The sequence below is a fragment of the Saccopteryx leptura genome, chromosome 1, assembly GCF_036850995.1.
Source record: "Saccopteryx leptura isolate mSacLep1 chromosome 1, mSacLep1_pri_phased_curated, whole genome shotgun sequence".
NCBI lineage: Eukaryota > Metazoa > Chordata > Mammalia > Chiroptera > Emballonuridae > Saccopteryx > Saccopteryx leptura.
In genome coordinates this window covers 100,033,612-100,061,043 of record NC_089503.1, presented here as the reverse complement: position 1 = coordinate 100,061,043, position 27,432 = coordinate 100,033,612, and the positions used below count along the sequence as shown (strand labels likewise).

The window sequence follows — 27,432 nt, the reverse complement described above, 5'->3', positions numbered from 1 at the left end:
TTAGTTGTTAATTGATTGCTTTTCATATGTGCCTTGACTGCGGGCCTTCAGCAGACCAAGTAGCCCCTTGTTGGAGCCAGCGACCTTGGGTTCAAGCTGGTGGGCTTTTGCTCAAACCCGTGCTCAAGCTGGCGACCTCAGGGTCTTGAGCCTGGGTCCTCTGCATCCCAGTCCGACGCTTTATCCACTGAACCACCGCCTGGTCAGGCATGACTGAAAGAACTTAAACCAGACCAGAGGTCCTGAGACAAATGTGCCTCGTCCCTGTCCTTGTTTCTGAGAGATGGTTGTGATGACCTTTCATCTCTTTCCTGTTCTTCCATGCTTTAGAAGGAGAGGTTAGCACACGCAGAGGGGGTTTTCTCCTTTGCCTTTACTCCCTGTCCCTCTGGTATGAAGATCTTTCTCTGGGTAAGAGGCTGAAGTAAGTAACAGGCCACCTGGCACTTCACCGTTTGATGAAGGGTGGAGTTTCCCCTCTCAGGCAAGGAGAAGCTCCGGCAGGGTGGGGAGAACACTGTACAGCAGTGGGGAGATTGTGCTAAAACCTCCAGCCCTTCCTGCCTTGGGCCTCATTCATAGGCATGAGTGCCACCCGGTGCCCCAGAGGCAGTAACCCGAGGCTGACCTAAATGCCCCTCCATTCTGGCCTTTGTGTTCCTGGCCATTTGCTAGTTGCAGACTTTAAGGACTGAGTTACACTGGAGAAACAGATGCCCGTGGTTCCCTTTGCCCCTTAGCTCGAGGAACGTGGGGATGTGTTCCTGGCTCTCCCTCCCTCTGGGGTTAGTGCCTGGGCAGCCCTCCCCGCCCTGCACCCCTCATCATCTCTTTGCTGCTCCCAGGCGGTGGCGGTGCTGGAGAGGGAGCACAGGGCTGAGCTGGTGAGCCTCTCTTCCTCCGTGGACTCCAGGCACAGAGAGGTGGGTGCTGCCGGCCTGACCTGTGAGCCAGAGCCTGGGTGTGGTGGTCCTGAGCGTAAACCTACAGACAGACCCCTCTCTGCCAGAAGTAGTCAGCCCTGGCCCTGCCCCGTGGGGTGGGCACGGAGGTCCCTGGGAAGTGAGTCGCCTGGGCCATGATAATGCTCTCTGAGAGCCACACCCCTGTGCTGGGGCCTCTGCAGGTGGTCTCCAGCCTCCAGAAGAAGATGGAGGACACCCGAAAGAAGGAGGAGACCCAGCTGCAGGAGAGCCTGGGGTGGGCCGAGCTGAGAGCCCAGCATAGAGCACACCACATGCTGGAGTATGAGCGAGAGGTGAATGCTGGCCGCTCTTCGCTTCGTGTGTTCCTGTCATGGGTGCTCCGATGGTCAGCCGGGCCTCCTGCCCACAGGGTCCTCTTTGCTTTGGGTGACTCGGCTGGGGTTAGAACTTCTGGTTCCCTTTCTATGTCTTAGTTCCCTCGAGGCCAGGGTGGCAAGGTGGTGCTGGGTTGTGGCCATGGGTATACCATGTGCATGTACCTGTGATGTGTATGTCACATGTGGGCTTTACGGGGTGTGCATGTGTGAAACCTTCAGATGCTCCCCAGGGGGTTTCCTCCCCAAGTGCCGGTCCACGTAGTCCTGCATGTTGAATGCCTCCCCCTGCCCTGCAGCTCAGTGGCCTCCTGAGAGAGAAGCGCCAGGAAGTGGAAAGGGAGCATGAGAGGAAGATGGGCAAGATGAAGGAGGAGCACCAGCTTGCGCTGGCCGAGGCCAGAGAGCACTGTGAAGCCGAGGTGACCGGGCTACATCCCCCAGCATGCACACACACACACACAACCCGGGCTCTCCCCAGAGGAGAGTGTGATCATGGTTTGTGGGAGGCTTTCTTCCCTGGTCCCCTGCAATGGCCAAGTCATTTTTTTGCTTTTGTACTAAATCGTTAGATGGGGAGTGTGTCCTCTTCCCCCAGGCGGGCTGCACGTCCTCTCGTGATAGTAACAGCTAATGCTGCACTTGTACTGCGTGCCGAATACTGTTCCGAGTGCTTTATACGGATGAACTCACTGAGTCCTCACAGCAGCCTTAGGAGGCACATGCTATTGTCACCTCCACTTTAAAAACAAGGGAACAGATTCTCCCAGGGCCACCCTGGCTGGTGAGCAGAGGAGCCAGGATTCAGGCCTGGACTGTCTGATTCCAGAGCCTTCAGTTTTAGCCTGACACCATGCTACCAGAGTTAACCAAAATCCCAGCATACCAAAAAATAGCCTGGATATTATGTGCCCATCTTTAGCCCTGAGCCTCAGGAAAATTCAGGTGTCTGAGTGGTAGCCCCTCTGGCTGGCTTGCTTCCGCTGCGGTAAGCAATGGTGGGGTGGCTGCCTGTAGCCACAGCCGGGCCTCTGCCCAGGGCTCCTAGGCTGCTGCTCCCGGGACCAAAACCGGTACCCCAGACTCCTTGTTCAGTCTTTCCTGGGGCAGAAGTAGTGGGTCATGATGAAATGTAGTTGACTCCCTGCCTAAACCTGTTCTGACCTTGTTAAAGATTAGTGACAATTTATTCATGACCTCTCTTCCCTTAAGGAAGGGCAGCTGCACCTGATGGGACAGTGAGGGTGGCAGGCTCCCAGGACGTTTCCTCCCCATGCTACCCAGCCTCTGCGTCAGCGGCAGAGAGGGTGCAGGCTTTCTGGGGCAGGACCGTGCTGTCCCTGGTGCTCTCCTGTGAGAGCTGGCCTTGGGAACTGGCGGGTGCCTTGATCTTATTGACTCAGGTGGCAGGGTCGGGGCTGAGGTTTTAAGGGTGTGAGAGCCACTGCAGCTTCCCGCGGCGGCCCCGCCCTTGTGCAGGAGCGGAAGCTGTGGGCTGACCTGGGGCACCTGACCGGGGAGCTGGAGCGCCTGCGAAGGGCTCACGAGTGGGAATTGGAGACTCTGAGGCAAAGGCAGGACTGGCAGCTGGAGCACTTGTGGCTTCAGCACTGGGAGCAGGTGGGGACCCTGGGCAGGCATTTGGGACCACCTCCATGCAAGATAGAAAGTGTTGGGACAGCAGGACGGAGCCTGACAGCTTCAGCAGTGTGGTTTCCTCACTGGCCATCCCCATACTGGGACATCTTTGCTTCCCTGTGTTCTGGGTCAGGGAATCTCCCCAGGTTTAGAAGAGGCAGTCAGCCCCTCTAGGCCTTGGGGTTGGCACCTTTGCTTCTTCTAGCCCCCACTGGAAAGAAATAAGGGATGCTGCTTTCTTGGGAGGCCACAGGGGCTAATGGGATAAAGCCTGAGCCCTTCTTGGGCAGGGGCACTATGATACGGTGGGTCAGGATCCCTCCTGCCCCTCAGCGATGCCTCCCACCTTTCTACACTTCAATATTTTCTCTCCACCTTTGCTTCTGTGCAGAAAAGGAAACTCCATGATTTAGAGGTAGAATTTGAAACCAGAGTCAGAGATGTCAAGGCCAGATTGGCTGAGTTGGACATTCAGGTGAGGAGGTGGGGGTGGGGGACAGAATCTCCAGGTGTACTTGACTTTGGACACATAGCTCCCCCAAGAGAGGATGAGCCTGGAGATGGCCAAGGAGCCCCGTTCTCTTCCTACCCTTCAGGAGGAGACTGCCCGGAAGGAGAGGCAGCGCCTCTTGGACACCAAGAGGCAGGCTGCACTGGAGAGTGAGGTACATCTGCCTCCCTGCCTCCCTCCTCTGCCCCCATTCACCTCCCTCCACCCCTTCCTTCCTCCCCTCCCTCCTCCGCCCCCATTCCCTTCCTTCCTCCCCTCCCTCCTCCGCCCCCATTCCCTTCCTCCCTCCCCTCCTCCCCCACCCCCTTCTCTTCCTCCCCTACCCCCTTCCTTTCCTCCTTCCCCTCTCTCCCCCACCCACTTCCCTTCCTCCCTCCCCTCCCTCCCTTTCTCCCTTCCCTTCCTCCCTCCCCTCCCTCCCCCACACCCTTCCCTTCCTCCCCTACCCCCTTCCTTTCCTCCTTCCCCTCCCTCCCCCACCCACTTCCCTTCCTCCCTCCCCTCCCTCCCTTTCTCCCTTCCCTTCCTCCCTCCCCTCCCTCCCCCACCCCCTTCTCTTCCTCCCCTACCCCCTTCCTTTCCTCCTTCCCCTCCCTCCCCTCCCTCCCTTTCTCCCTTCCCTTCCTCCCTCCCCTCCCTCCCCCACACCCTTCCCTTCCTCCCTCCCCTCCCTCCCCCGCCCCCTTCCCTTCCTCCCTCCCTCCCTCCCCCACCCTCTTCCCTTCCTCCCTCCCCTCCCTCCTCCACCCCCCTTCCCTTCCTCCCTCTTCCACCCCCCTTCCCTTCCTCCCTCCCTTCCATCATCCGCCCCCATTCCCTTCCTTCCTCCCCTACCTCCACCACCCCCATTTTCTTCTCTTCTCCTCTCCCTTCTCCACCTCCATTCCCTTCCTTCCCCCCAATTCCCTACCTCTGGTTTACTTGATCTCTCCTGGGCATTGGGGTTATTCCACAAGTAGCACCACTGAGTGGCCCCAGCTCAGGAGCCTCAGGGAGTGGGGCAATGATGGGAGGCGGGGTATGCACAGCCCTGACCGGAGGTGGGACCCCCACTAGCTCTGCCCTCTGTCCCTGCCCTCTGCCTTCTTCCACTGTTTCTATCCTGTCTTCTGTCATAGGAAGTCACAGCCACCCATCAGCACCTGGAGGAGGCAAAGAGGGAGCACACCTGTCTGTTGGAGTCAAACCAGCAGCTTCGAAGAGCTGCTGGCGAGCTTCGAAGAGTTGTTGGCGAGCTTCGGGCCCACAAGGAGGAGCTGGAATCGCAGGTGGCTCTGCTGCAGGCTCAGACCCAGAGGCTGCAGAAACACATCAGGTAGGGAGTGCGCCCTGCACTTAGCCGCTGTGCCTCATGCATGCCCTGTGACCTCTGCTCTCATGCCCAGTTAGCAACCAGAGGTGCAAGGCAGTGTCTGCTGCATTCTGTGGGGAGTGGGGATGTGAGAGGCTGTGAACCTGGTTTTACTGTGCACGCCCCAGCTCTTCCTCGGGGACTTGCTTTCTACCTCAGGTAGGGGCTTGAAGCCCAGCCAGGGGTCCTGACAGTGTGCTGCTGGCCTGCTCCACCATGTGACCCTGTCTCACCTGCTTGCACCCCACCCCTGTCACAGTGAGCTGGAGGCCAGAGCTCAGAGGAAGCAGAACGTGTTGGAAGAGCCCCCAGTGGAGAAGAGCAGTGCTGCCTCATGTGCTGAGCCAGAGCTCCGCGTGGAGGACCTGACGGAATCGCTGGGGACAGTGAGCGTCTCTGTGCTTTGAGAGGGACAGGATGGCTGGGCTGGGGCCCCAGGATGGGGCGGGGCCCTTGGAGGGGTGGGGCACCAGGGTCCTAGCACTGCTCTGTAGAGGGCCGTAGCCTCCTTCCTGATCGTTCCCGGCCCCCGGTTTCCACCAGTCAGATGACGGCTCTAAGGGGACAGCGCCCGGCAGCTGGCAGAGCCATTTGTGTCTAGGCCCCTGGCGGGTTGTAGGGCCCCCGAGCCTGCCCTGTATCTGCTTGTGCTGCATTCAGTGGGTCTTTCCTACCATGTATCCTCAGAGCCAGACCAAAGAGGTACTTTCTTCTCTCTCCCAGAACAAGAAGGATATTGGCTTGTCCTTGCACAGGTGAGTTTTGAGAACCTGTCTTGTTTTGGGCTGAGGGTCCCATGAAGGGGGGTGAGCCTGTGCCACACAGCTGGGGTCTCCCATCCAAGTACTAACCAGGCCCGACCCTACTTAGCTTCCGAGATCAGACGAGATCGGGCGCGTTCAGGGTGATATGGCCGTAGCACAGCTGGGGTGAACTGAAATGAGGTGACACAATTACCTGTGGGGCATGGTTCAGGGAAGAGAGGTGGAGGACCTAGGCATCTTTTCTGGCAAGCCAAGTACATGCCCATTGTGACTGTGGACACAGCATGTTGGCATCTGCTGATGCCTGGTTGAGGGTCAGGCTGGTGGGAGCACCTGGTCATCTATTCGGAGGCCTTTCCAGGTCAGGTGGGAGGACTCAGTGCATTTCTCAGTGGCATTCCTATACATGGCCTAGTCCCAGCCCAGTCATCTGTGCTCAGGGGGTCTGGGTCTGCTAAGGAAGTGGTCGAGTGACTGAGCAGTGGCTCTCAGAGCTTTTGCTGGCCCTCTCCAACAGCCCCCTCCCCTGCCCTGTCTTCCCACAGCTCCCAGCACCACCTCTCTGCTGAGGGGATAGCTCTTCACAGTGCCAGGAGGTTCCTGGTGCGGCAGATGCGCTCCATGCAGAGGCAGCAGAGGGCTGTAGCAGTTGCTTTGCAGCACCAGTCCCATGAGCTGGCCAGTGCTCCGGAGGCAGCCAGAGACCTGGGCACCAGTACCGTGGAGGATGTGCAGAAGGACCTGGAGGAGGTCAGGAGCCTGGAGGACACCTGCCAGCCCTGGGCCGGGGCACTGGTGGAGCCAGGGCAACACGCCCTTGGAACTCGCCCTCAGTTGGTGCTGCGACTCCCGGAGAGCGGTAACCCAGGCCCCAGGGCAACCGCGCTAGTCTTCCGGGCCAGCTGGGTGGTGCTGGAGGCTGTGTATCTCCATGAGAACGGAGGCACCTCCTTTATGAGGCAGTGCACAAAATGCAGAATGCCTTCTCCAGTAGCAAATCATTGGTCTTCACAATAACCACAGGTGATGTGCAGGGTGGTGGTGTTATTCTTGCTTTCTAGGTGAAGAGTATAAGTAAGGTTTCCAAAATTTCATACTCAGTACCTTGCTTGTCCATTCCACCACACTGAAGACCTCATTTGTGACTGAAAGTCTTCTGTGTGTACACTCAGCATGAGACTGAGTCACTTCTTGTTTGTACTGCTTTGATATCCTGATTGCATTGAGAAGCCAGAGACTTCAGTTAGTTGTAATCACAGATCTTTTTTTTTTTTTTTTAAGATTTTTATTGCTTTTAGAGAAAGAGATAAAGGTAGGGGGAGAGGAGTGTGAAGCATCAATTTGTAGTTGCTTCTCATATGTGCCTTGACTGGGCAAGCCTGGGGTTTTGAACTGGTGACCTCAGTGTTCCAGGTTGATGCTTTATCCACTGCGCCACCACAGGTCAGGCTCATAGATCTTTGAGGGTCCTGGCAAATCATACTTAGTCCCTTAGAATTCTGATGGTGCTCGAAGCTGGTCAGTACACTTGGGGCCTTGTGGTCCCTAAGCCTGGCTTTGGGGCAGCAGAGGGCACGCAGCTGCTATAGAGTGGCAGGCTTCTCAGGGGTGTGTACGTGCCATTTGGGTCCTCTCCCTGCTCCTCTGTATCCCCCCTGATGACATTGGGAGCGATGATAGTGGTGGTTGTTGGAGCACTGATAACTATTTAAGAATTTATTAGAGGCCCTGGCTGGTTGGTTCAGTGGTAGAGCATTGGCCTGGCGTGTGGAAGTCCTGGGTTTGATTCCTGGCCAGGGCACACAGGAGAAGCACCCATCTACTTCTCCACTCTTCCCTCTCTCCTCTTCTTTCTCTCTCTCTCTTCCCCTCCTGCAGCCAAGGCTCCATTGGAGCAAAGTTGGCCCGGATGCTGAGGATGGCTCCAAGGCCTCCACCTCAGGTGCTCTGATTGCAGCGGAGCAACGCCCCACACCCCAGAGGGGCTGAGTATCGCCCCCTGGTGGGCATGCCGGGTGGATACTGGTTGGGCGCATTGGGGAGTCTGTCTGCTGCCCCCCACTTCTCACTTTGGAAAAATACACACAAAGAATTTATTAGGTATGGGCATAGTGCTCAGCATGTAATATACTCTCATTTAATTCTCATGACCCAATGAAAAGTAGTATTTCTTTTAGATGAGAAACTAGACTAAGAGTTGAGTAGTTTTTTTCCAAGATAATTCAGCCAACAAAGGGCAAGGCTAGGACTCCAGCATCTGTGTGGCAGTCACCACACGTCTCCTGCCCTTCCTCGCTGCCCGCAGGAGACAAGACACCTAGATGAGATGCAGCGAGCCATGTGGAAGGGCCACAGCCTGCGGGAGGAGGAGGAGAAGCTGATGCGGCTTGGGCCCTCTTTCCGGGATGAAGTGCAGCCCCGGGGCCTCACTTCCTTTTCCACTCCCAGGAGATGGTTGGGTTCTCTGGTCCCGCGTTAAGGGTGCTGGGCCTCTAGGGCCCGGGACTGGCAGTAGGCTTAGGGCTTCTGGGCTGGTGAAAATGGCAGGGACTTCAGCTTTGAGTTTGGTGGTCTGTGCTGAGTGGTCCTCACACACTTGAAGCCTCTGCCTCTTGAAGTTTTAAAACATTTTTAAAAGATGAATTTTTAAAATTCATTGATTTGAGAGCAAGAAACATCGATTTGCTGTTCTACCTAGTTGTGCATTCTGCAGTTTCTTGAGAGAGGACCTAGCCCTCGCGCGGTGCCCTAGAACAGGTGTTCCCAGGGTGTGGGGAGTGGTGCACCTAGGCGGTTGCTCTACCTTACTGGCCCCTTGTAGATTTTCCCCTGGATGCCTGACGTGTGGGGGTGAGACTGCAGGGAGAGTTTACTGGGGGAGAGGGTGGGCGTCTATCTGGCCCTGGTGGCCCTACTGCCTGTGTCTCGGGGGGCTGCGTTCTGTTAGCCTGGCCTCCCTCCTGCCCCTGCCAGGCAGCCTGCTGGATGTGCTGCTTTCCGAACTCCAAGAGCTCACACACTGGCTGCTCAGTCTCTTCCATCACAAGGGCCATGGGCAGAAGGCACAGGGAGAGTGCCAGTAGTAACTGCTGCTTCTCTCCACCAGGATGAGGACGCTTTGAGGGGAGCCCCCAAGAAAGTTGTGACCTTTGACCTCAGCAACACAGAAGATGGGAGCAGTGAAAGTTCAGAATCCAGCAGTGGAAGTTCAGAATTTGACCCCCTGCCTCACAGTGAGTGGTGGCAGCAGGGATGGGGGAGGACTACCGTTTCCATGTAGACAGGGGAGGCAGGGGAGTAAAGGTGCAGTCCCTTCCCTCGGCCCCATGTGGTTGGGCCTCTGGGGGACAGTATCTGGGGCAGGGTCTCAGTAAGTGCTTGGGGAGGAGTGAACCAATCTGGCCTTGCCAGCCAGCAGGACCCAGGGAGGCCTGCGTGTGCAGAGTATTTACAGTGAGGGGCGTGCCGCCCGCCGCCGCCTCAGGGAGGAGGCGGAGAGGGCCCTCCTGCTCCTTCCCCAGGCCTGCCCTGGAGAGCCTCTTTCCTAGGGCCTCTCGCTAAGTCTGCACTGTTGGGAACACAGAAGCCCTGCCGTGCCCTATTGTCTGGAGGAACAGGGAGGGGCGGGCGTAGGGTGCCATAGTGCCACCTGAGCCTGGGGATGCTTCGGCACTAGAAACTTGAGTTCTTCACCACCTGCCTTTCCTTTCAGTCACCCCGACTGCGAGCCCCACCTCCCTTAAGATCCACTACTTGAGCAGCTCCCTGCAGCGGATCAGCAGCGAGCTCAACACTGTGCTCAGCGTGCTGGGCGGCCCCCACGCGCAGTCACCACCACCACTCCTCACGTCCACCCCAGCACATGTCCCTTCCCCAGCCTTCAGGAGCACTCCCCTTCCCACTCACTCTTCCCTGGTTCGGGTCTCAGCCTTGTCCCCGGCTGCACCCGTGTCCACCCCGTGGGCCTGGCACTCGGGGCTGGGCCCCCGGCTCTCCTCCCCCATGACTCAAACAGTGGACGACTTCCTGGTGGAGAAGTGGCGCAAGTATTTTCCAAGTAAGCTTCCTTCCGGGCTGAGCCTTCTTACTTCCTCCTCTTCCCTCTCTGCTTTGTGCTTGCTCCTCATCCTCCCCTGCCCCAGCTCTGGGTCCCTGGGAGGACCTTGCCGGTTGCCCTGCAGCTGCAGGCTCCGTGGTCGTGGAAGTTTACGCGGAGTGTGGGCTGACTGGGCCTTTATAACTCCAGAGCCCAGCGAGCCTAACAGGTCACCGTCATCATCTTCGTCATAGTTACCATTATGTGCTTTATGTGGGAGGCCAGACATTTTATATAAAGTTTTCATTTAGGCCTTTTATAATAGCCCTTGAGGCAGTAATTAGATAGCCCTGTTGCAGATGAGGGAACTGAGACCCAGGGAGGGTACGTGGTGTGCCCCAGGATGCCTGGGAATGAGCCATAGGCTGCGCTTCAGCCGCCTGTCTGTGACTCCAGGATTCTGCTTGTCACCCTTGGCTGTATGGCATCCTCCTGCTTCTGGGCAGGGTGGCTTCCCCGGATGTCAGGACCACTGAGGAATGTGAAAAGCCATAAGACTATAGTTATTTGAGGGAAAAAAGTTACACCTCTACATTCCAACTTAAACAGAAAAGTAGATTAAGTTTTAGACATAAAATAAATAGGGTAACTTCTATCACCTTTCATTTTCAACTCTGGAAAGTTTCCGTTTTTGTGTTTTGGTGGGCAGAGCGGCGGGGGCTGGCCCAGCTGACCCTTGTTCATTCTGAATGACACCCCCCCTCCACCTTTCAGCTGGAGTCCCACCCCTCCTCAGCGGCCCCTTGCAGAACAGGCTGGGTTACGTGTCTGCCAGGTAAGACGCCTGTAGGTTCCAGTGGAACGGCACTGCCCGGCTGCATGGCACTTCCCTGAGCTGGGAGGGCCTCTGAGGGGGAGCAGAAGCCACAGTAGCAGAGCCCAGAGCAGTCGGGCAGGCCTGCCCACAGTCCACAAAACTGCCTGGGTCTACACTGCACACACACATGGGGAGGGTCCAGTGGGAACGTGGGGGTGTGGCAGGCATACCTGGCCCAGCCCCATAGGGAAGCTGCCCTGTGGGAGAAGCAGCCCCTGGCCCTCCAGCCCTGGAGAGTGGCCTTTGTCTTTGGCTCTGTCTGCTTTCCCCAGGCCTGTTGAGTCAACAGCTGGAGGGAGAGCCTGTGGGAGACAGGGCAGTTATTTCAGCCTGTTCTCTCTCATTCATCTTATTTCCTGCCAAGGGTATCATCACCACGCAAGGCCCCCAATCATAGTATCCCCTCCCGTATACTCCTTTGACCAATTCAGCAGCTTATGCTGGGCAGGTATTGAAGTTGACATTGGGGAGAGCTTTTGCTGATGACATTGGTCCAGAATCTGTGGAGGTGGGAACTTAGAGTCTTGATGTCAGGAGTAGTCACTGGTGGAGGGATGGGAGGGTAATGGGAACATTCTAAAGGGGGAGCCTGCCAGTAGAAGAAGCCTGGGGTTGCTCAAAACCCCAGAAAGCTGGTGGGAGGGTGGATGTGGCAACCTGTGTCTGGCTGCATCACGTGTCCCCTCCCCATCCCATACTATCCTCCTTCCCAGAGAGCAGCTCCGCCTCCTGCAGCGTCCCCACTCCCACACCCCTGAGCTGGGCAGCACCGACTTCCAGGCCATGATCGAGGCTAACCGGAAGTGGCTAGAACGCTATAAGAATGACCCCAAGTTGTATCCTTTAAGCTGGTTTTCGCCGTTCCCTTCCTGCTGTAGCCACTGGGATGACTGAGCTGGGCTGCAGGGATGTGTTTGTGCCCTGAATTTGGGAGACAGTCCTGTTTGGCTTTTGACCCTTCCTCCCATGACACCCTGATGCCCCGCTGGCTGCAGTGTTCCTTCACCTTGTGACCAGACATCTTTTCTCAGTGCACAACCCAACAGACACCTCAGGCCTCCTGCAGGTAGACCTGGATGAGACCAGCAGACTGAAGATTTATCGCTACTGAGGCCCTGGCATCTCCTGCGCCCAGCAGTGCCCAAGGAGGGCCTGCACTGTCTCTCCTTCTGTCCCCTTTGCTGCCTTCCCCACTGAAAACTTGGAGGGGCGTTGGCAGGGGAAGTGGGCCGAGTGAAGAGGATGGTACAGCCGAAAGCAGTAAGCCACCCGCAGTGACTGCAAAGTGGATATCTGGCTGGGACGTGTGGGCTTCTGCGAGCTCCCTTGTGGACACGGCAACACTGAGGATGTGGCATCAGAGACACAGCACTATCAAGAGGAGGAGGTGGCTTTAGAAGAACTGCTGTCAAAGGCCTGGGGACTCCCTTGGGAACCACATTGATCCCTCGTACCTGCAGGGCAGGGCGTGGTTGTGTGTGTGGTCCTGGTGTCACCAGAACAGAGCCCCAGCAGTCTCTGAGCCTGAGATGAGGCTTTCTCTCCAATACCTCAGTTTTGTAGAGATCAGACCTTTTTCTTTTTAAAAAAATGTCCCCCTTTTTTTGTGCCACTCATTTCTGACTCTCAGGATTGGCCCAGAGCTCTGCCACAAGTCGCTGGAGGCAGCCAGAGTTTTGTCACCTGTCTTCTCTCTGCCAGCACTGCTATCCTCAGGAGCACCCCTTCCCACTCCTGGCTCTCCGCAGAGCCCCTCCAGCCAGCTTCTCAGGTCTCACCACACAGCTGTCAGGAAGCCACAGCCATAAGAAAAGCCTGGGTGGCTTCAGGTCATCGCCTTGCTGTTATCTGCCCTGGGTACAGTCACGGACTCTCATCTCCATCTGTCTGCTCTGCCTGTGCCCACCCCACTGCCCCTTCGTGCTCTGAAGGAGGTGAGGGGCTGGGCTCGTGCCTGGCCTGAGCAGCCAGTGAGGTTCCGGCAAGCCCTGCTGCTCAGCGGGCTGTTCTCTGACATCTGTCTCATTGTTTAATAAAAGGCCCCCATTTTTCTTGTTTTGAAAGCTGTGAGTTGCCCTAGTCTCTCATGCATAGAAACCAAATCTCTTCCACCTCACTGCTCATTTCACTGCCACGGAGTAAGAACTAAGATCCATATGGGCACCCCCCACCCTTGTGTTTTATGGTCATCAGTCTACCACACAGAAAAAAGTCCAGTTTGTCATTTGGCTGATTCTGCGTGCTTTGGGACTAGTCTTTGTGTCATACCCATCTCGTAACATCCTGTGTTTTGTACATCAGTTAAATCTCTGCAGGTCCATTTTCTAAAGGGTTGTGTGAATGTTTCCTTCTCTCTGAATACTTTTACCTCCTTCCTCTTAAGAATAGAGGAAGGGAAAATTAGTATTCACAGGACATCTCCAAGGTCACTGATAATCATCACAACCAACCTGTGATGTCGAGCTTTTCATCTTTGTTTCTATGAAGGAGAAGAATCAAGGATCAGAGACCTGTAAGTGCCAGGAGTTCTGGAGAAAATAGCTCATTTCCCTACAAGGCAGACCCTCTCTTACCCCTAAGGCCCTAGTCCCCTGCTGCCAGCTGTGGGAAGTGATGACATTCTCCATCTCTCCCTGCACACCCCCCCCCCCCCAACTCCACTGCTTACCAGGTGGAGACTGCCTGTGCCGTTTTCCAAAGTCCACAGTTGGTGCCATGCAGACAAACGCAAAGGAATCCCCCTGAAGTCCTAAGCAGGTAGAGTTAGGTGGGTATTTTCCCCACTCCGGTGGTGTAAACAGCCTCCATACTTGGGTCTGTAGCAACAGAAACGCAACAGAACCAACTTAAGATGGCCATGTTTCATGGATTTGCATGAGAAAACTAACTATCAAAGTATACAAACTACGCCAGCCTCCTGTGTCCCAGTGCCCACCCCACTCTGGTGCAGGGAGGGAAGAAGGAACAGAGTGGACCTTTGCAGAACATCTGCATGCCCAGTGCTTTCCATGTTATCATGCAATCCTTTTAACCTGTGAGGTTGCTCTTATTTTATTTTTTATTTATTTTTTGTATTTTTTCTGAAGCTGGAAACGGGGAGAGACAGTCAGACAGACTCCCGCATGAGCCTGACCAGGATCCACCCGGCACGCCCACCAGGGGCGACGCTCTGCTGCGACCAGAGCCACTCTAGTGCCTGGGGCAGAGGCCAAGGAGACATCCCCAAGCGCCCGGGCCATCTTTGCTCCAATGGAGCCTTGGCTGCGGGAGGGGAAGAGAGAGACAGAGAGGAAGGAGGGGGTGGGGGTGGAGAAGCAAATGGGCGCTTCTCCTATGTGCCCTGGCCGGGAATAGAACCCGGGTCCCCCGCACACCAGGCCGACGCTCTACCACTGAGCCAACCGGCCAGGGCCGGTTGCTCTTATTTTATAGTTCAGGAAATTAAGGACCACAGAGGTGAAATTACTATAGCTCAAGGTCACCCAGGATTTGAACCTGGGTTTGTCCATACATCTCTGAAAGCTGCGTTCTGTGGACCACACTCCCCGTGTCAGCATCTCCTGTCTTCCTCCGGGTTTACAGAACAGCCCGGGCAGCTTGGTCTGAAGGCCTGGGTCCCGGGAAGGGGCTGGCTTCTAGCTGAGTAAGCAAACCTCCCTGGGCCCAGGTTTATAAAAGAAGTACTTGCTCAGGACTCCAGAGTTGTCTCATCCTTCCCCTCATGGATTTTAGAATCCACCTGGGGAGTCTGGAATCAGTCATTTGGAGCTGAAAGGAGACTGGCAGATGACTGGTCAGCACACTCATACTCCACAGTGGAGGATATGGTCTAGAAAGGTCACACGAGACATAGTATGTGGCAGATATAGGGCCAGAACCGAGGAACTGGTTCTGAAATTCCCAGCCTGAGGTTCCAGGATTATTTTTTAAAGGACATTTATTTGGAATAGGCCATGTGTTCACATGGCTCCATGTTCAAATGGTACAGAAGTCACTCTACCCACAGGGCATCTAATTTTCTTCTTGAAGGTAACAAATACACCGGCGCCTTCTGGAGCTTTTATGTAATGCAAGGAAAGAATGGGCACTGTCTTCTTCTCCCCTTTGCAGGGGGAGGCCAAGGGGGGTTAAGAGTCATTCCTAACGTAGGAACAGACCATTTCCCAAAGCCCTTCTGTGAGATATTCACTGACCATTATGAGACCAACTTTGGGAATAACAGCCCCTCCCCACCCTCAGCTGCTATGAGAGCTCCCACACCGATGGCAGTATGGTGAGGGGGGAATGACCTTGCTCTTGGCTCTGACACTGGCAAGCTCTGTGACCTGAACAACCCCTTTCTGGGCCTGGGCCTTCTGTGGTCAAAAACTCAAAGCCTGAATCCATGCTCCAGGGATGAAGCAGAGCAGCTAACTCAGCCTCAGGCACTGTGGGGCTGCCCGCATCCAAAGGGAGCCAGAACTCTGCCAGTGTCCTAAGAGAGGGCTTAGCTGGGGAGGGGCAGTGGGTGGGGCTGCCAGTCCCACCACCAGTGCTTTCAGAGGGGGAGATGGGGAGGCGATGGCTATCACCAGTGCCCTTACGGGTTGGAAAGCCCTGTTGTGCCCCTGTCCCCTTGCTTCCCCAATCTACCTCTCCTGCCTTCCACTGAATGTGCCATCTCCAGCAGCTGTGTTACAAGGAGGGCCCAGTAAAGGGCAGTGCAACACTGTTTGCCATTTTGGAGGAGAGGGACGCCTGCTCTTGGGAGGTGGAAGCAGTGGGCCACTTTCAGGGTTAAAAGCTGAGGGGGCATGAAACAAAAAGGGTTCTCACTTGCCTGACCAGTGGTGGTACAGTGGGTAGAGTGTTGACCTGGGATGCTGAGGACCCAGGTTTGAAACCCTGCAGTTACTGGCTTGAGGGTGGGTTCACCAGCTTGAGTGTGGAGTCAGAGACATGACCCCATGGTCACTGGCTTGAGCTCAAAAGCTGCTGGCTTGAGCAAGGGGTCACTGGCTGGCCTGGAGCCCCCTCCCACCGTCAAGGCACGTAGAAGAAGAAATAAACAACTAAAGGACACAACTACGAGTTGATGCTTCTCATCTCTCTCCCCTCCTGTCTGTCTCTTGCTTAAAAAAAAAACAACAAAACATTCTGCCTGGCCAGGCAGTGGTGCAGTGGACAGAGTGTCAGACTGGGACCCAGAGGACCCAGATTCAAAACCCTGAGGTCCTCAGCTTGAGAGCAGACTCATCTGGTTTGAGCATGGGCTCACCAGCTTGAACCCAAGGTCGCTGGATTGAGCAAGGGGTCACTCGTTCTGCTGTAATCCCCCGGTTACAACACATATGAGAAAGCAATAAATGAACAACTAAGGTGCTGCAATGAAGAATTGATGCTTCTCGGCCCTGGCCAGTTGGCTCAGCGGTAGAGCGTCGGCCTGGCGTGCAGGGGACCCGGGTTTGATTCCCGGCCAGGGCACACAGGAGAAGCGCCCGTTTGCTTCTCCACCCCCACCCCTCCTTCCTCTCTGTCTCTCTCTTCCCCTCCCGCAGCCAAGGCTCCATTGGAGCAAAGATGGCCCGGACGCTGGGGATGGCTCCTTGGCCTCTGCCCCAGGCGCTGGAGTGGCTCTGGTCTCGGCGGAGCGACACCCGGGAGGGGCAGAGCATCGCCCCCTGGTGAGCAGAGCGTGCCGGGTGGATCCCGGTCGGGCACATGCAGGAGTCTGTCTGACTGTCTCTCCTTGTTTCCAGCTTCAGAAAAAAAAAAAAAAAAATTGATGCTTCTCATCTCTCTCCCTTCCTGTCTGTCTGTCCCTCTCTCTGACTCTCTCTGTCACAAAAAAAGGGTTCCTACCTTATTCTCTCTGTGCTTCAATTTTCACATTTGTAAAATGGGATTAACAGTATTATAATGTGGTTGTAAGAATTAAAGAAGTTACTCCACATAAACTTCTCAGAGCAGTGTTTAACACATAATAAGGGGAGTGACGTCACCAAGACGGCAACAAAGGTTGTGACTTCTTGCCCTCACAAGAAAAAAAAACTATTCATGGGTAGGATGCCACTGAGAGAATCCTAGAACATGGGGGTAGAGCTAAAGCACTCCCTCTCCCGGTACCACAAGCACTACGAGACTGCATGAGAAGGGTGTGAGTGGCTACATGCCGACTATGTGGCACCTCCCCTGGGCTGGTGCAGCACCCCACCAAGAAGTCTCCCCAGAGTCTGTGGTTCCTCCAAAAGGAAAATGGATCCTTGGGGGTACCCCCCCCCAAATGTGGGTTATTTCATGGGAGTCTCTACTTTAACTTTGCCTGACAGGGATGATGGGAATGTGATTGTGATGGAGAAGGGGCTTCCAACAACCAGTGCTCAAGTGGCAGACCCAGTTCTTACCTGTACAGCTCAAGTAGTAGTCTCAACCAGCAGCGCTGCTCATCTGCAGAAACAAGTTGGTGGTGCAACCTGACAGAGAACTTGGCAGGGCACAGGTCTGACTGATTGGGGTCCCCAAACAAGGGGCTTGCAGGCCCTGGAGTTTGGTCTGCCCAGGCCAGGCAGAAGGACATGTCATAGCCCCCCCCAGCTATGGACTGTGGCTTCTGGCCCCATCTGACAGGAAAGGCAGGTGAGAACACCTGGAAGTTGCATAACCCAGGGAGGCCAGGAAGGTGGCCAGAGCTAATTGCTCCCAGAGCAAAGCCAGCAGCGCTGTTTGGCTACAGAACGTGGGGCATGAGTTGGTTTGAGTCAAGGCCACAAAGGTCAAGGCCTCTAAGAGTCTTAGAGGCCTTGGAACTGTTTCTGCTGCTGTACCCAGGCAGGGACATTAATCTGAAGCCCCGCTTAGCAGGGACCTAGGAACCTTAGCAGACCACACAGGAAGCTGCACAGGGCAGCCAACAGCCCTGCTTCTAGTGGCACTTGAACAGAGAGAGCCCAGCCTGTGTCTTTCCCTGTGTTCTGAGTAAAACTGGTGGCCTCACCTGACCAGGATACTCAGTGCACCATCTGCCTAATTTGGGTCCCCAAACAATGGCCATGTAGGACCTGGGTACTGTCCTGCTGCCCTGTCAGAGCAGGGAAGCTAATTCATAGCCCACCTATTACTGAATATAATGTCTAGTCCTGACTATCTAATTGACTATCTAATGAGTCTGACTGAGCATTCAGGCAATCATAGTCCTCATCCTATAGCCTCACTTGGGCAAGGAACCAAGCCAGCAGTCCTGTTCAGTTGTTTTCAGCTAGTGGCACACTATCCAACTGACCTCAGGGCTCAAAAAGCTCCTTTGCCCCAAAATAGACCCTAATAGCAAACCCCACCTGCCATGGACGTTACCAGTAGACACATCTAGAAACCCAAACTAAGTTGACTGGTGAAGAACTGTTTCTGTCAAAATGTGGAAGAGGAGACCTCTTGCCAAATGCACAGCTACCAACCTAAGGAATCAAGGATCATATACACATACACATATACACACACATATCATAAACATGACATCTCCAATGGAAATTAATAAATCTCTAATAACTGATCCTAAAGAAATGCAGATCTATGAACTGTCAGACAAAGAATTCAGAATAATCCTTTCTTTTTTTTTTCTTTTTTTAGTGTGTGTGTGAGAGAGAGAGAGAGGTGGGGGAGGGGAGGGACAGACAGAAAGGGAGAGAGATGAGAAGCATCAACTCATAGTTGCGGCACCTTAGTTGTTCATTGATTGCTTTTTCATATGTGCCTTAACTGGAGTGTGGTGGTGGTGGGGGGCTCCAGCTGAGCCACTGACCTCTTGCTCAAGCCAATGAACTTGGGCTCAAGCCTGTGACCTTCGGGCTCAAGACAGTGACCATGGGGTCATGTCTATGATCCCATGCTGTAGTTGGTGAGCCCATGCTCAAGTTGGTAACCTCAGGGTTTTGAGCCTGGGTCCTCAGCATCCCAGGCTGATGCTCTATCCACTGTGCCACCACCTGGTCAGGCCAGAATAATTCTTTTAAAGTTGTTTAGTGAACTATAAGAATACACAGACAATAAAACAAAATTAGGAAAACATTACATGAACAAAACAAAGAAATAGAAACCCTCAAAAACAACAAAACAACCAATTGAACAAATCTTAGAGCTGAAAATACAATAATTAAACTGAGGAATTCAAGACAGAGCTTCAAGAACAGACTCAACCATGCAGAAGAAAGAATCAGTGACCTGGGAGATAGGACATTTGAAATTATCCAGTCAGAGGAGCAAAAAGAAAAAATACAAAAAGATGAAGAAAATCTATGAAACTTATGGGACATAAAAAACAACAATAAAACAACAACAACAATAAAAACAAAAAAACCCCAATGTTTGCAATGGGAATTCCAGAAGGAAAAGAGACAGAGAAAGAGACATAAAGTATATTTAAAGCAATAATAACTGAAAACTTCCCAAATTTGGGGAGAGAAACAGATATCCATATCCAAGAGGCCCAAAGAATCCCAAATAGGGCTACATTATAACTGAATTGTCAAACATCAAAGACAGAAATAACTTTAAAAGCAGCAAGAGAAAAGATAAGTTATATTACAAGGGAACCTCCATAAGATTTCTCAACAGAAAATTTTCAGACCAGAAGAGAATGAGATACATTTTCAAAATATTGAAACCATTAACCAAGAACACGATATGTAGTGAAGCTGTCCTTCAGTGGCGCAGTGGATAAAGCGTTGACCTGGAATGCTGAGTTAGCTAGTTCAAAACCCTGGGCTTGCTTGGTCAAGGCACATACAGGAAGCAACTACAAGAGTTGAATCTTCCAGCTGGTACCCCCTAAAAATCAATCAATAAATAAAAGTTAAAAAGAAAAAAAGAAATAAAGGAGAGATAAAGACTTTCTTGCATAAACAAGAGTAGAGGGAATTAATCACCATTAGACTTGCCTTACAAGAAATGCTAGAGGGGTCCTTTGAGTAGAGATTAAAGGATGCTAATTAACATCATAAAAACAAGAAGGCAGTGCATACTCACTGCTGATGGTAAATATATAGTCAAAATTAGATTCTATAATATGGTGATAGTGGTGCATAATTTACTTACAACTCTAGTTTAAAAGTTAAAATCTAAACATGGTAAAAATAACAATAACTACAATAATCTATTATTAGTTACACAATATAAAAATATGTAAATTGAACATCAATAACCTAAAATGTAAGGGGGAAGAAGAGTAAAAGTATAAAGCTTAGGACTCCTATCAAAGTTAAGTTGTTATTACTTTAAAATAGGGTATTATAATTTAAAGATATTTTTGTAAGCCTTATGGTAAACACAAAGGAAAGACCTGTCATAATTACACAAAAGAATCTGATAAAGTAGTCAAAACATTCTGATACCACAAGACATCAAAACAAAAAAAAAAGTAGGTTAAGAAGTAACAGTGGATCTATAAGACAACCAGAAAACAATGAACAAAATGGTAATAGTAAGTCCTTACTTATCAGTAATTACTTTAAACATAAATGAATTAAATTCTCTAATCAAAAGACAGAATGGCTGAATGGATATGAAAACAAGATTCAACAATTTGATGCCTACAATTGAGTCACTCAGCCTTAAAAGACATACATGAACTGAGAGTGAAGGGATAAAAAAGGTATTTTAAGCAATTTGTGACAACAAAAAGAAGGCAGGGATAGCTATCTTACATCAGAAAAAAAAGGACTTTAAAAATGTAAAAAGAGAAAAGGTCATTATATAATAATAAAGGGGTCAATACATCAAGAAGATACAATTGTAAATATTTATGTCCAACATTGGAACACCTAAATAAATAAAGCAAATACTAATAGAACTAAAAGGAGAAATAAAAAGCAATATAATATAGTTGAGGATTTTAATAGCCTATTCTCAACAATGGATAGATCATTCATATAGAGAACTAATAAGGAAACACTGGATTTGAATAACACTACCAATCAAATTGGTGTATAGCTATATACAGGCATTCTATCCAACAATAGCAGAATATACATTCTTCTCAAGTGCACACAAAACATTTTCTAGTATATACAGGATATATTATATGTTAGACCATAAAACAAATTTTAGCAAATTCAAGATTAAAATCATACCAAGTATGTTTTCTGACCACAGTGATATGAAACTAGAAATCAATAACAATAAGGAAACTTAAAAACTCATGAATACATGGAAATTAAGCTACATTCTTGTGAACAACCAATGGGAAAAAGGGGGAATAAAATAAATACCTTGAGACAAGTGAAAATGAAAACACAATATAGCAAAACTTATGGGATGCAGCAGAAGCAGTTTTAAGAGGAAAGTTCATAGCTAAAATTAGGAAGCAAAAAAGATTCCAAATCAACAACCTGACTTTTCACCTTAAGGAACTAGAAAAAGAAAAACAAACTGAGACCAAACTTAGCAGAAGAAAGGAAATAATAAAGATTAGAGCAGAAAAAAATGAAATAGAGAACACAAAAACAATAGAAAACATTAACCACACTAAGAGTTAGTTCTTTTTAAAAATAAACAAAATTGACAAACTTTTAGTTAGACTAACCAAAGAAATAAGAAAGAGGACCCAAATCAAAATTATAAATGAAAGAGAAAACATTACAACTGATACTACAGAAATACAAAGGGTTATAAGGGGTTATAACTATATGCCAAAAAACTGGACAACCTGGAAGAAATGGAAAAATTCTTAAGAACAATCTACCAAAACTAAATCAGGAAGAAATAGAAAATCTGAATAGACCAATTACTGGTAAGGAGATTGAATTAATAATAAAAAATATTCCAATGAAGAAAAGTCCAGGGCCTATGGACTGATAGCTTCACTGGTAAATTTTTACCAACAATTAAAGACAAATTAATACCAATCTTTCTTGAATTCTTCCAAAAAATTGAAGAGTTGGTAACACTTCCAAACTCATTTTACGGGGCCAGAATTACCCTAATACCAAAACCAGAAAAGGACTCTACCAAAAAACAAAAAACAAAAAACAACAACAAAGAAAGAAAACTACAGACCAATATCTCTGATGAACATAGATACAAAACTTCTCAACAGGATACTAGAAAATTAAAGTCAGCAGCACAATGAGAGGATCATTCACTTGATCATCATCAGGTTTTTTCTCTGAGATTAAAAACAAGACAAGAGCCCTGGCCGGTTGGCTCAGCGGTAGAGCGTCAGCCTGGCGTGCGGGGGACCCGGGTTCAATTCCCGGCCAGGGCACATAGGAGAAGCGCCCATTTGCTTCTCCACCCCCCCCCCTTCCTCTCTGTCTCTCTCTTCCCCTCCCGCAGCCGAGGCTCCATTGGAGCAAAGATGGCCCGGGTGCTGGGGATGGCTCCTTGGCCTCTGCCCCAGGCGTTAGAGTGGCTCTGGTCGCGGCAGAGCGATGCCCCGGAGGGGCAGAGCATTGCCCCCTGGTGGGCAGAGCTTCGCCCCTGGTGGGCGTGCCGGGTGGATCCCGGTTGGGCGCATGCGGGAGTCTGTCTGACTGTCTCTCCCCATTTCCAGCTTCAGAAAAATACAAAAAAAAAAAAAACCCAAAAAACAAAAAACAAAAAAAACAAGACAAGAATGTCTACTCTCACCACTCCTACTCAACAGAGTATTGGAAGCTCTAGCAAGAGCAATTAGGCATGGAAAAGAAACAAAAAGTACCCAAATTGGAAAAGAAGAAGTAAAACTATCACTATTTGCAGATGACTTGATATTATATAGAAAACTCTAAAGTCTCCACCAAAAAACTGTTAGAAATAAACAAATTCAGTAAATTTATAGGAGACAGAATATACAAAAATCAGTTGCATTTTATATACATTGATAATGAACGTCAGAAAGAAAGATGAAAAAAACAAACCCCACAACAGTCCCACTTGCAATTGCATTAAAAAGAATAAAATACCTTGGAATAAATTTAACCAAGGAGGTGAAAGACCTGTATGCTAAAAACTGTACAATGTTGATAAATTGAGGAAGACACAAATAAGTGGAAAGATGTTCTGTGTTCATGGATTACAAGAGTTAATATTGTTAAAATGCCCATCCTATTCAAAGCAATCTACAGATTCAATGTGATCCCTATCAAAATCCCAATGGCATTTTCCACAGAAACAATCCTAAAATTTGTATGGAACTACAAAGAATCCCAAGTAGCCAAAATAATCTTGAGAAAGAACAAAGTTGGAGGCATCATGCTTCCTGATTTCAAACTACATTACAAAGATATAGTAATTGGAGTATAATTATGGAAAAAACAAACCAAACCAAAACTAAACTGAACTCAAAAGTGAGACACATAGATCAATGTAACAGAATAGAAAGCGTAGAAACAAACTCACATGTATATGGTCAATTAATTTATGACAAAGGAGCCAAGAATATCCAATGGGGAAAGGACAGTCTGTAACAAATATTGTTGAGAAAACTGGACCACTATCCTACACTATACACAAAGATTAACTCAATATCAAAGGCTTGAATATAAGGCCTGAAACCATAAAACTTGTAGAAGAAAACATAAGTGGTAAGCTCCTTTATTGGTCTTGGTGATGATTTTTTGAATCTGACTCCAAAAGCAAAGGCAATAAAAAAAAAAAAAAAAAAAAGGGATTACATCAAACTGAAAAGTTTTTGCACAGTGAAGAAAATTACCAACAAAATAAAAGGCAACCTACGGAATGGGAGAACATGTTTGCAAATCATCTATCTGATAAGGGGTTAATGTTCAAAACATATATAAAGGAGCCATACAATTCAATAGAAAACCCCCAAACAATTGGATTTAAAAATGTACAAAAGATCTGAATAGACATTTTCCCAAAGACGACCTACAGATGGCCAACAGGTATACCACTCACAAAAACTAAGGGATATTTCAAAATGAATATGAAACTATAAAATATCCCCTAATTTTTGTGAGCTGCACACATGAAAAGATGCTTAACATCACTAATCATCAGGGAAATGCAAGTCAAAACCACAATCAGATCACACCTCACAACTGTCAGAATGGCTATCCTCCATAAATCAACAAACAAGTGCTGGCGAGGATGTGGAGAAAGGGAATCCTTGCGCACTGATGGTGGGAATGCAGACTGGTGCAGCCACTGTGGAAAAACAGTGTGGATGTTCCTCAGAATTTTTTTTTTTTTTTTTTTTTTTTTTTACAGAGACAGAGAGTGAGTCAGAGAGAGGGATAGACAGGGACAGACAGACAGGAACGGAGAGAGATGAGAAGCATCTCTTTTCGTTGCGCATTGCGACACCTTAGTTGTTCATTGATTGCTTTCTCATACGTGCTTTGACCGCGGGCCTTCATCAGACCGAGTAACCCCTTGCTCAAGTCAGCAACCTTGGGTTCAAGCTGGTGGGCCTTTGCTCAAACCAGATGAGCCCGTGCTCAAGCTGGCAACCTCGGGGTCTTGAACCTGGGTCCTCAGCATCCCAGTCCGACGCTCTATCCACTACGCCACCACCTGGTCAGGCTCCTCAGAAAATTAAAAAAACACAACTACCATATGATCAATCCAACAGTTCTGTTTGGGGGTATTTATCCAAAGAAAGTGAAAACATTAACTCAAAAAGATATCTGCATCCTCACGTTCATAGTAGCATAATCTACCATAGCCAAGATATGAAAACAGCCTAAGTGTTTAGTGAAGGATGAGTGGGTCAAGCGGAGGTGGCATACACACAATGGACTACTACTCAGCCATAAGAAAGAAGGAAACCTTGCCATTTGCGGAAACGTGAATGGAACTTGATGGCATTATGCTGACCGAAATTGGACAAAGACAAATACTACACTGTCCTACTTATATGTAAAATTTAAAGAAAAAAATCAAAACCAAACCAAACCAAGCTCATAGTTACAGAGAACAGATTGCTGGTTGCCAGGGGACAGGGTTGAGGTTGGGCAGAATGGGTGAAGGGGGTTAAAAGGTGCAAATTCCCAGTTATAAGATATAGTAAATAAGTTACGGGGATGTAATGCACAGCCTGGTGACTATTGTAACGGATACTGTATCGCATATTTGAAAGCTGCTAAGAGAGTAGATCTTAAAAATCCTCATTACAAGAAAAAAAAGTTTTGGTAACTATGTCTGCTGACAGATGTTCACTAGGCTTATTGTGGTGATCATTTCCCAATATATGCAAATACCGAATCATTCTGTTGCACACCTGAAACTAATAGGTTATTGTCAATTATACCTCAATTAAAAAAGTTAAAAATTGGCAAAAACAATAAGAAAAAGGGCAGAACAGTTTGTTCCTTGTCACTATGGTATTTATACGCACCTCTAAACTATACTCAAATTTCAAAGACAAAAGCAAAGCCTAGCTTCTGTTTACCATGCTACTATCCCATGTACCACCAAAAAGTGTGCTGACCCTCCCTCCAAAAGAGAATTAAAAAATAACTTATAAAAAAAGTGGTTACAATGGTAAATTTTATGTTGTGTATCTTTTACCACAATAAAAATAAAACCCCAAACAAATGCCTGGCCTGCACACCCAGAAATTGTGACTCAGCTGAGTTGGTGAGAGCTGGGATTGTTTTTTTTTAACAAGCTCTTCAGGTGAATCTGATGTGCAACTCAGTTTGACTCTGGTTGTTGGCAGAGAGGGAGAGCAGAGGGTGGTCACTCTGAAGGCCTTCTGGAGGAGACTTTGAATGTGCATCCGAATCCTCTGTGGGTTTTGCTAAACTGCAGATTCTGATCCAGTGGGTCTGGGGTGAGACCCAAGACTTTGCATTTCTAACAAGCCTCTAGGCCCTAGAGGCGTCCCCAAACTACGGCCCGCGGGCCCGCAATGCGGCCCCCTGAGGCCATTTATCCAGCCCCCACTGCACTTCTGGAAGGGGCACCTCTTTCACTGGTGGTCAGTGAGAGGACCACTGTATTTGGCAGCCCTCCAATGGTCTGAGGGACAGTGAACTGGCCCCCTGTGTAAAAAGTTTGGAGACCCCTGCCGGCTGCTAGTGCTGCTGGTCTGTGAACCACACCTTGAGTATTGAGGCTCTAGAGACCGATGGTGGCCTTCTCTGTGTCAGACAAAGGAGAAATCTGGAAAGTAGCAAGAGGACATTTAAGATGATCGCCCAGATGCAGAGTGCAGTGACAAGGGACAGCTCAGCCGATGTGTGGCTTAGCCTCTGGGCACAATTTACACAGGCAGGCTGTGGTTCAGAAAGGGCGTAGTGAGATTAGAGGGTATCAGTACACAAAAGTGAGTGGATTTTGCACAAGTCTGTCTGAATTTCCAGACCTTGTGTTTTTATAGTAAGGGGCCCAGCTCGGCTGAACACAAGTTAAACTGGCTCAAATCCTGCTGCTCTGTTGCCTCTCCACATCCTCATCTTCCTTCATGCTCCATGCCAGGTCCCAGGCCTTCCCCGCCAGCCCCCAGGACTGTCCATCCCTCTTCTCACTGCCCTCACCAGAGGAGGGTCCATCCTGCCCAGTTTACTAGCTCAACTGCCCTGAGTTGGCCACTGACAGTTCCAAACTGACTGCTCTTCTGCCAGGTAGTGCAGCTGGCTCCCTGGTTCTGGAGGACTCCTCACCTGGCAATGGCCTCGAGAAGGAGGAATGCAAGGCAGTATGGGTCCATGGCTAAGGACTCAGACACCTCTTCCTGCTCCTCTAAACTTGGGTGGATCACTTAACTCCCCAGAGCTCTGGCGTTCTCACCTTGTAGATGGAAACCGTGATGCTTCCCTCCCAATGCCGCAAGGAGGTTCCATGAGCCAAGTCAAGGAAAGTGTTTGCTCAGCACCTGGCCCCATACAATGGAGCTCTGGGATATGTCTCCACGAGAGTCCTTAGGTGGGTGTCTCCATTCCACTCTAGCTCCTAGGGATTTGTTCATCCCCTTGTGCTGGTCCAAGCAGGCACTGATTTGTGTTTTGTGTTGCCCAGGGTCCAGCATGGAGAAGTGGGGCGGAGGAGGGGGGAAACTCTAAGCCCAGTTCTGGGAAGATCTCTCAGGCCTGATCACTATGCTTGAGGTTTGGGAGGTGACCTGTCGATGATGAGAGCAGCCCTGGAAGGCATCCTGTCCTCTCAGGACTGAATGAAGCTGGGCTGTCATCAGGTGTCTTTTGTTCTCATTTTTCTCGTTAATGCCATTAGCTAATTCTGTGGGCTGGGTCCTGGGTGTGGGCCCAGGAGTCACCAAGGAACATCGCTGTCCCTCCTCTGTTATGGTACCCCCTGTAATGCCCCACACTTACTGGGTGCACAGGCAATGTTTATGGAATGAGTTCATTTTTGGAAAGTGCCTCTATTAAAGGTCATGCATCTCAGGTATGCAGCCCTCGCTGTGGCCTGGACCCCTCCCTTCCTCTACGATCCTCGGTTCCCTTCCCAATACCTCCTTTCAGCTGTGGGGCAACAGCGGGTCCCAGACTCACCTTCCTTCCACACTCCCGATGCACGACTCAGCCTGGATGGAATCTGGGGGCAGTGAAGTCGGGAGCTCCCTTGTACTTCTTAGGAGCACCTTCTTCTTACCTGGGGCTCCACCCATGATGGAGGGAGGTCCTCCTCAGACCACAGACTTCATGCCCCTGGGCTTTACTAGTCTCCTGGGTCTTTCCCTCCCTGTATGTCCAAACCTGCACATTCTTGGAGGTCCGGCTCACACACCACCGCCTCCCCGTGCTGCTCTCTCAACCATCAACAGAAATGGCTCCTCAGCACACCTGCGTGTGGACACGTTTCCTTCTACCTGATGCTCTAATTGCCGACTCCTCTGAAACCAGGTAGAGAGGGTTCTAGCCTGTCTCTTTGGCTGAGCTCATTTCCACCTCCTCCATGAGCCCTTCTTACATCTCTGACTGCTGACGACCTCACTCCCTCTCCCTTCGACTCCTTGTCCTAACAGTAAGCTCAGAACTTCCGGCTCTGGCCCCACCCTCGGGTATATAGACCCCGCCCCC

General features: G+C 50.3%; 1 protein-coding gene across 10 annotated transcripts in view; it reads left to right on the top strand.

Moving 5' to 3' along the window:
* CEP164 (centrosomal protein 164) overlaps positions 1 to 12,777 on the top strand; it is an 89,736-nt gene extending 76,959 nt beyond the window's left edge. For 4 of the 10 annotated variants that reach the window (XM_066372589.1, XM_066372583.1, XM_066372598.1 and 1 more), the window contains 14 exons: positions 846 to 923; positions 1,127 to 1,258; positions 1,600 to 1,722; positions 3,330 to 3,413; positions 3,535 to 3,603; positions 4,568 to 4,764; positions 5,060 to 5,186; positions 5,488 to 5,555; positions 6,110 to 6,314; positions 8,671 to 8,797; positions 9,277 to 9,621; positions 10,375 to 10,435; positions 11,191 to 11,313; positions 11,495 to 12,774. In XM_066372589.1, the coding sequence (XP_066228686.1) occupies positions 846 to 923; positions 1,127 to 1,258; positions 1,600 to 1,722; positions 3,330 to 3,413; positions 3,535 to 3,603; positions 4,568 to 4,764; positions 5,060 to 5,186; positions 5,488 to 5,555; positions 6,110 to 6,314; positions 8,671 to 8,797; positions 9,277 to 9,621; positions 10,375 to 10,435; positions 11,191 to 11,313; positions 11,495 to 11,588 (1,833 nt within the window). In that variant the 3' untranslated portion in view covers positions 11,589 to 12,774. Of the gene's footprint in view, positions 1 to 845; positions 924 to 1,126; positions 1,259 to 1,599; positions 1,723 to 3,329; positions 3,414 to 3,534; positions 3,604 to 4,567; positions 4,765 to 5,059; positions 5,187 to 5,487; positions 5,556 to 6,109; positions 6,315 to 7,869; positions 7,975 to 8,670; positions 8,798 to 9,276; positions 9,622 to 10,374; positions 10,436 to 11,190; positions 11,314 to 11,494 lie in introns of all 10 variants that reach the window. The other 6 variants (XM_066372559.1, XM_066372570.1, XM_066372565.1 and 3 more) reach the window with 4 other exon arrangements.
* The last annotated feature ends 14,655 nt before the right edge of the window (positions 12,778 to 27,432 follow it).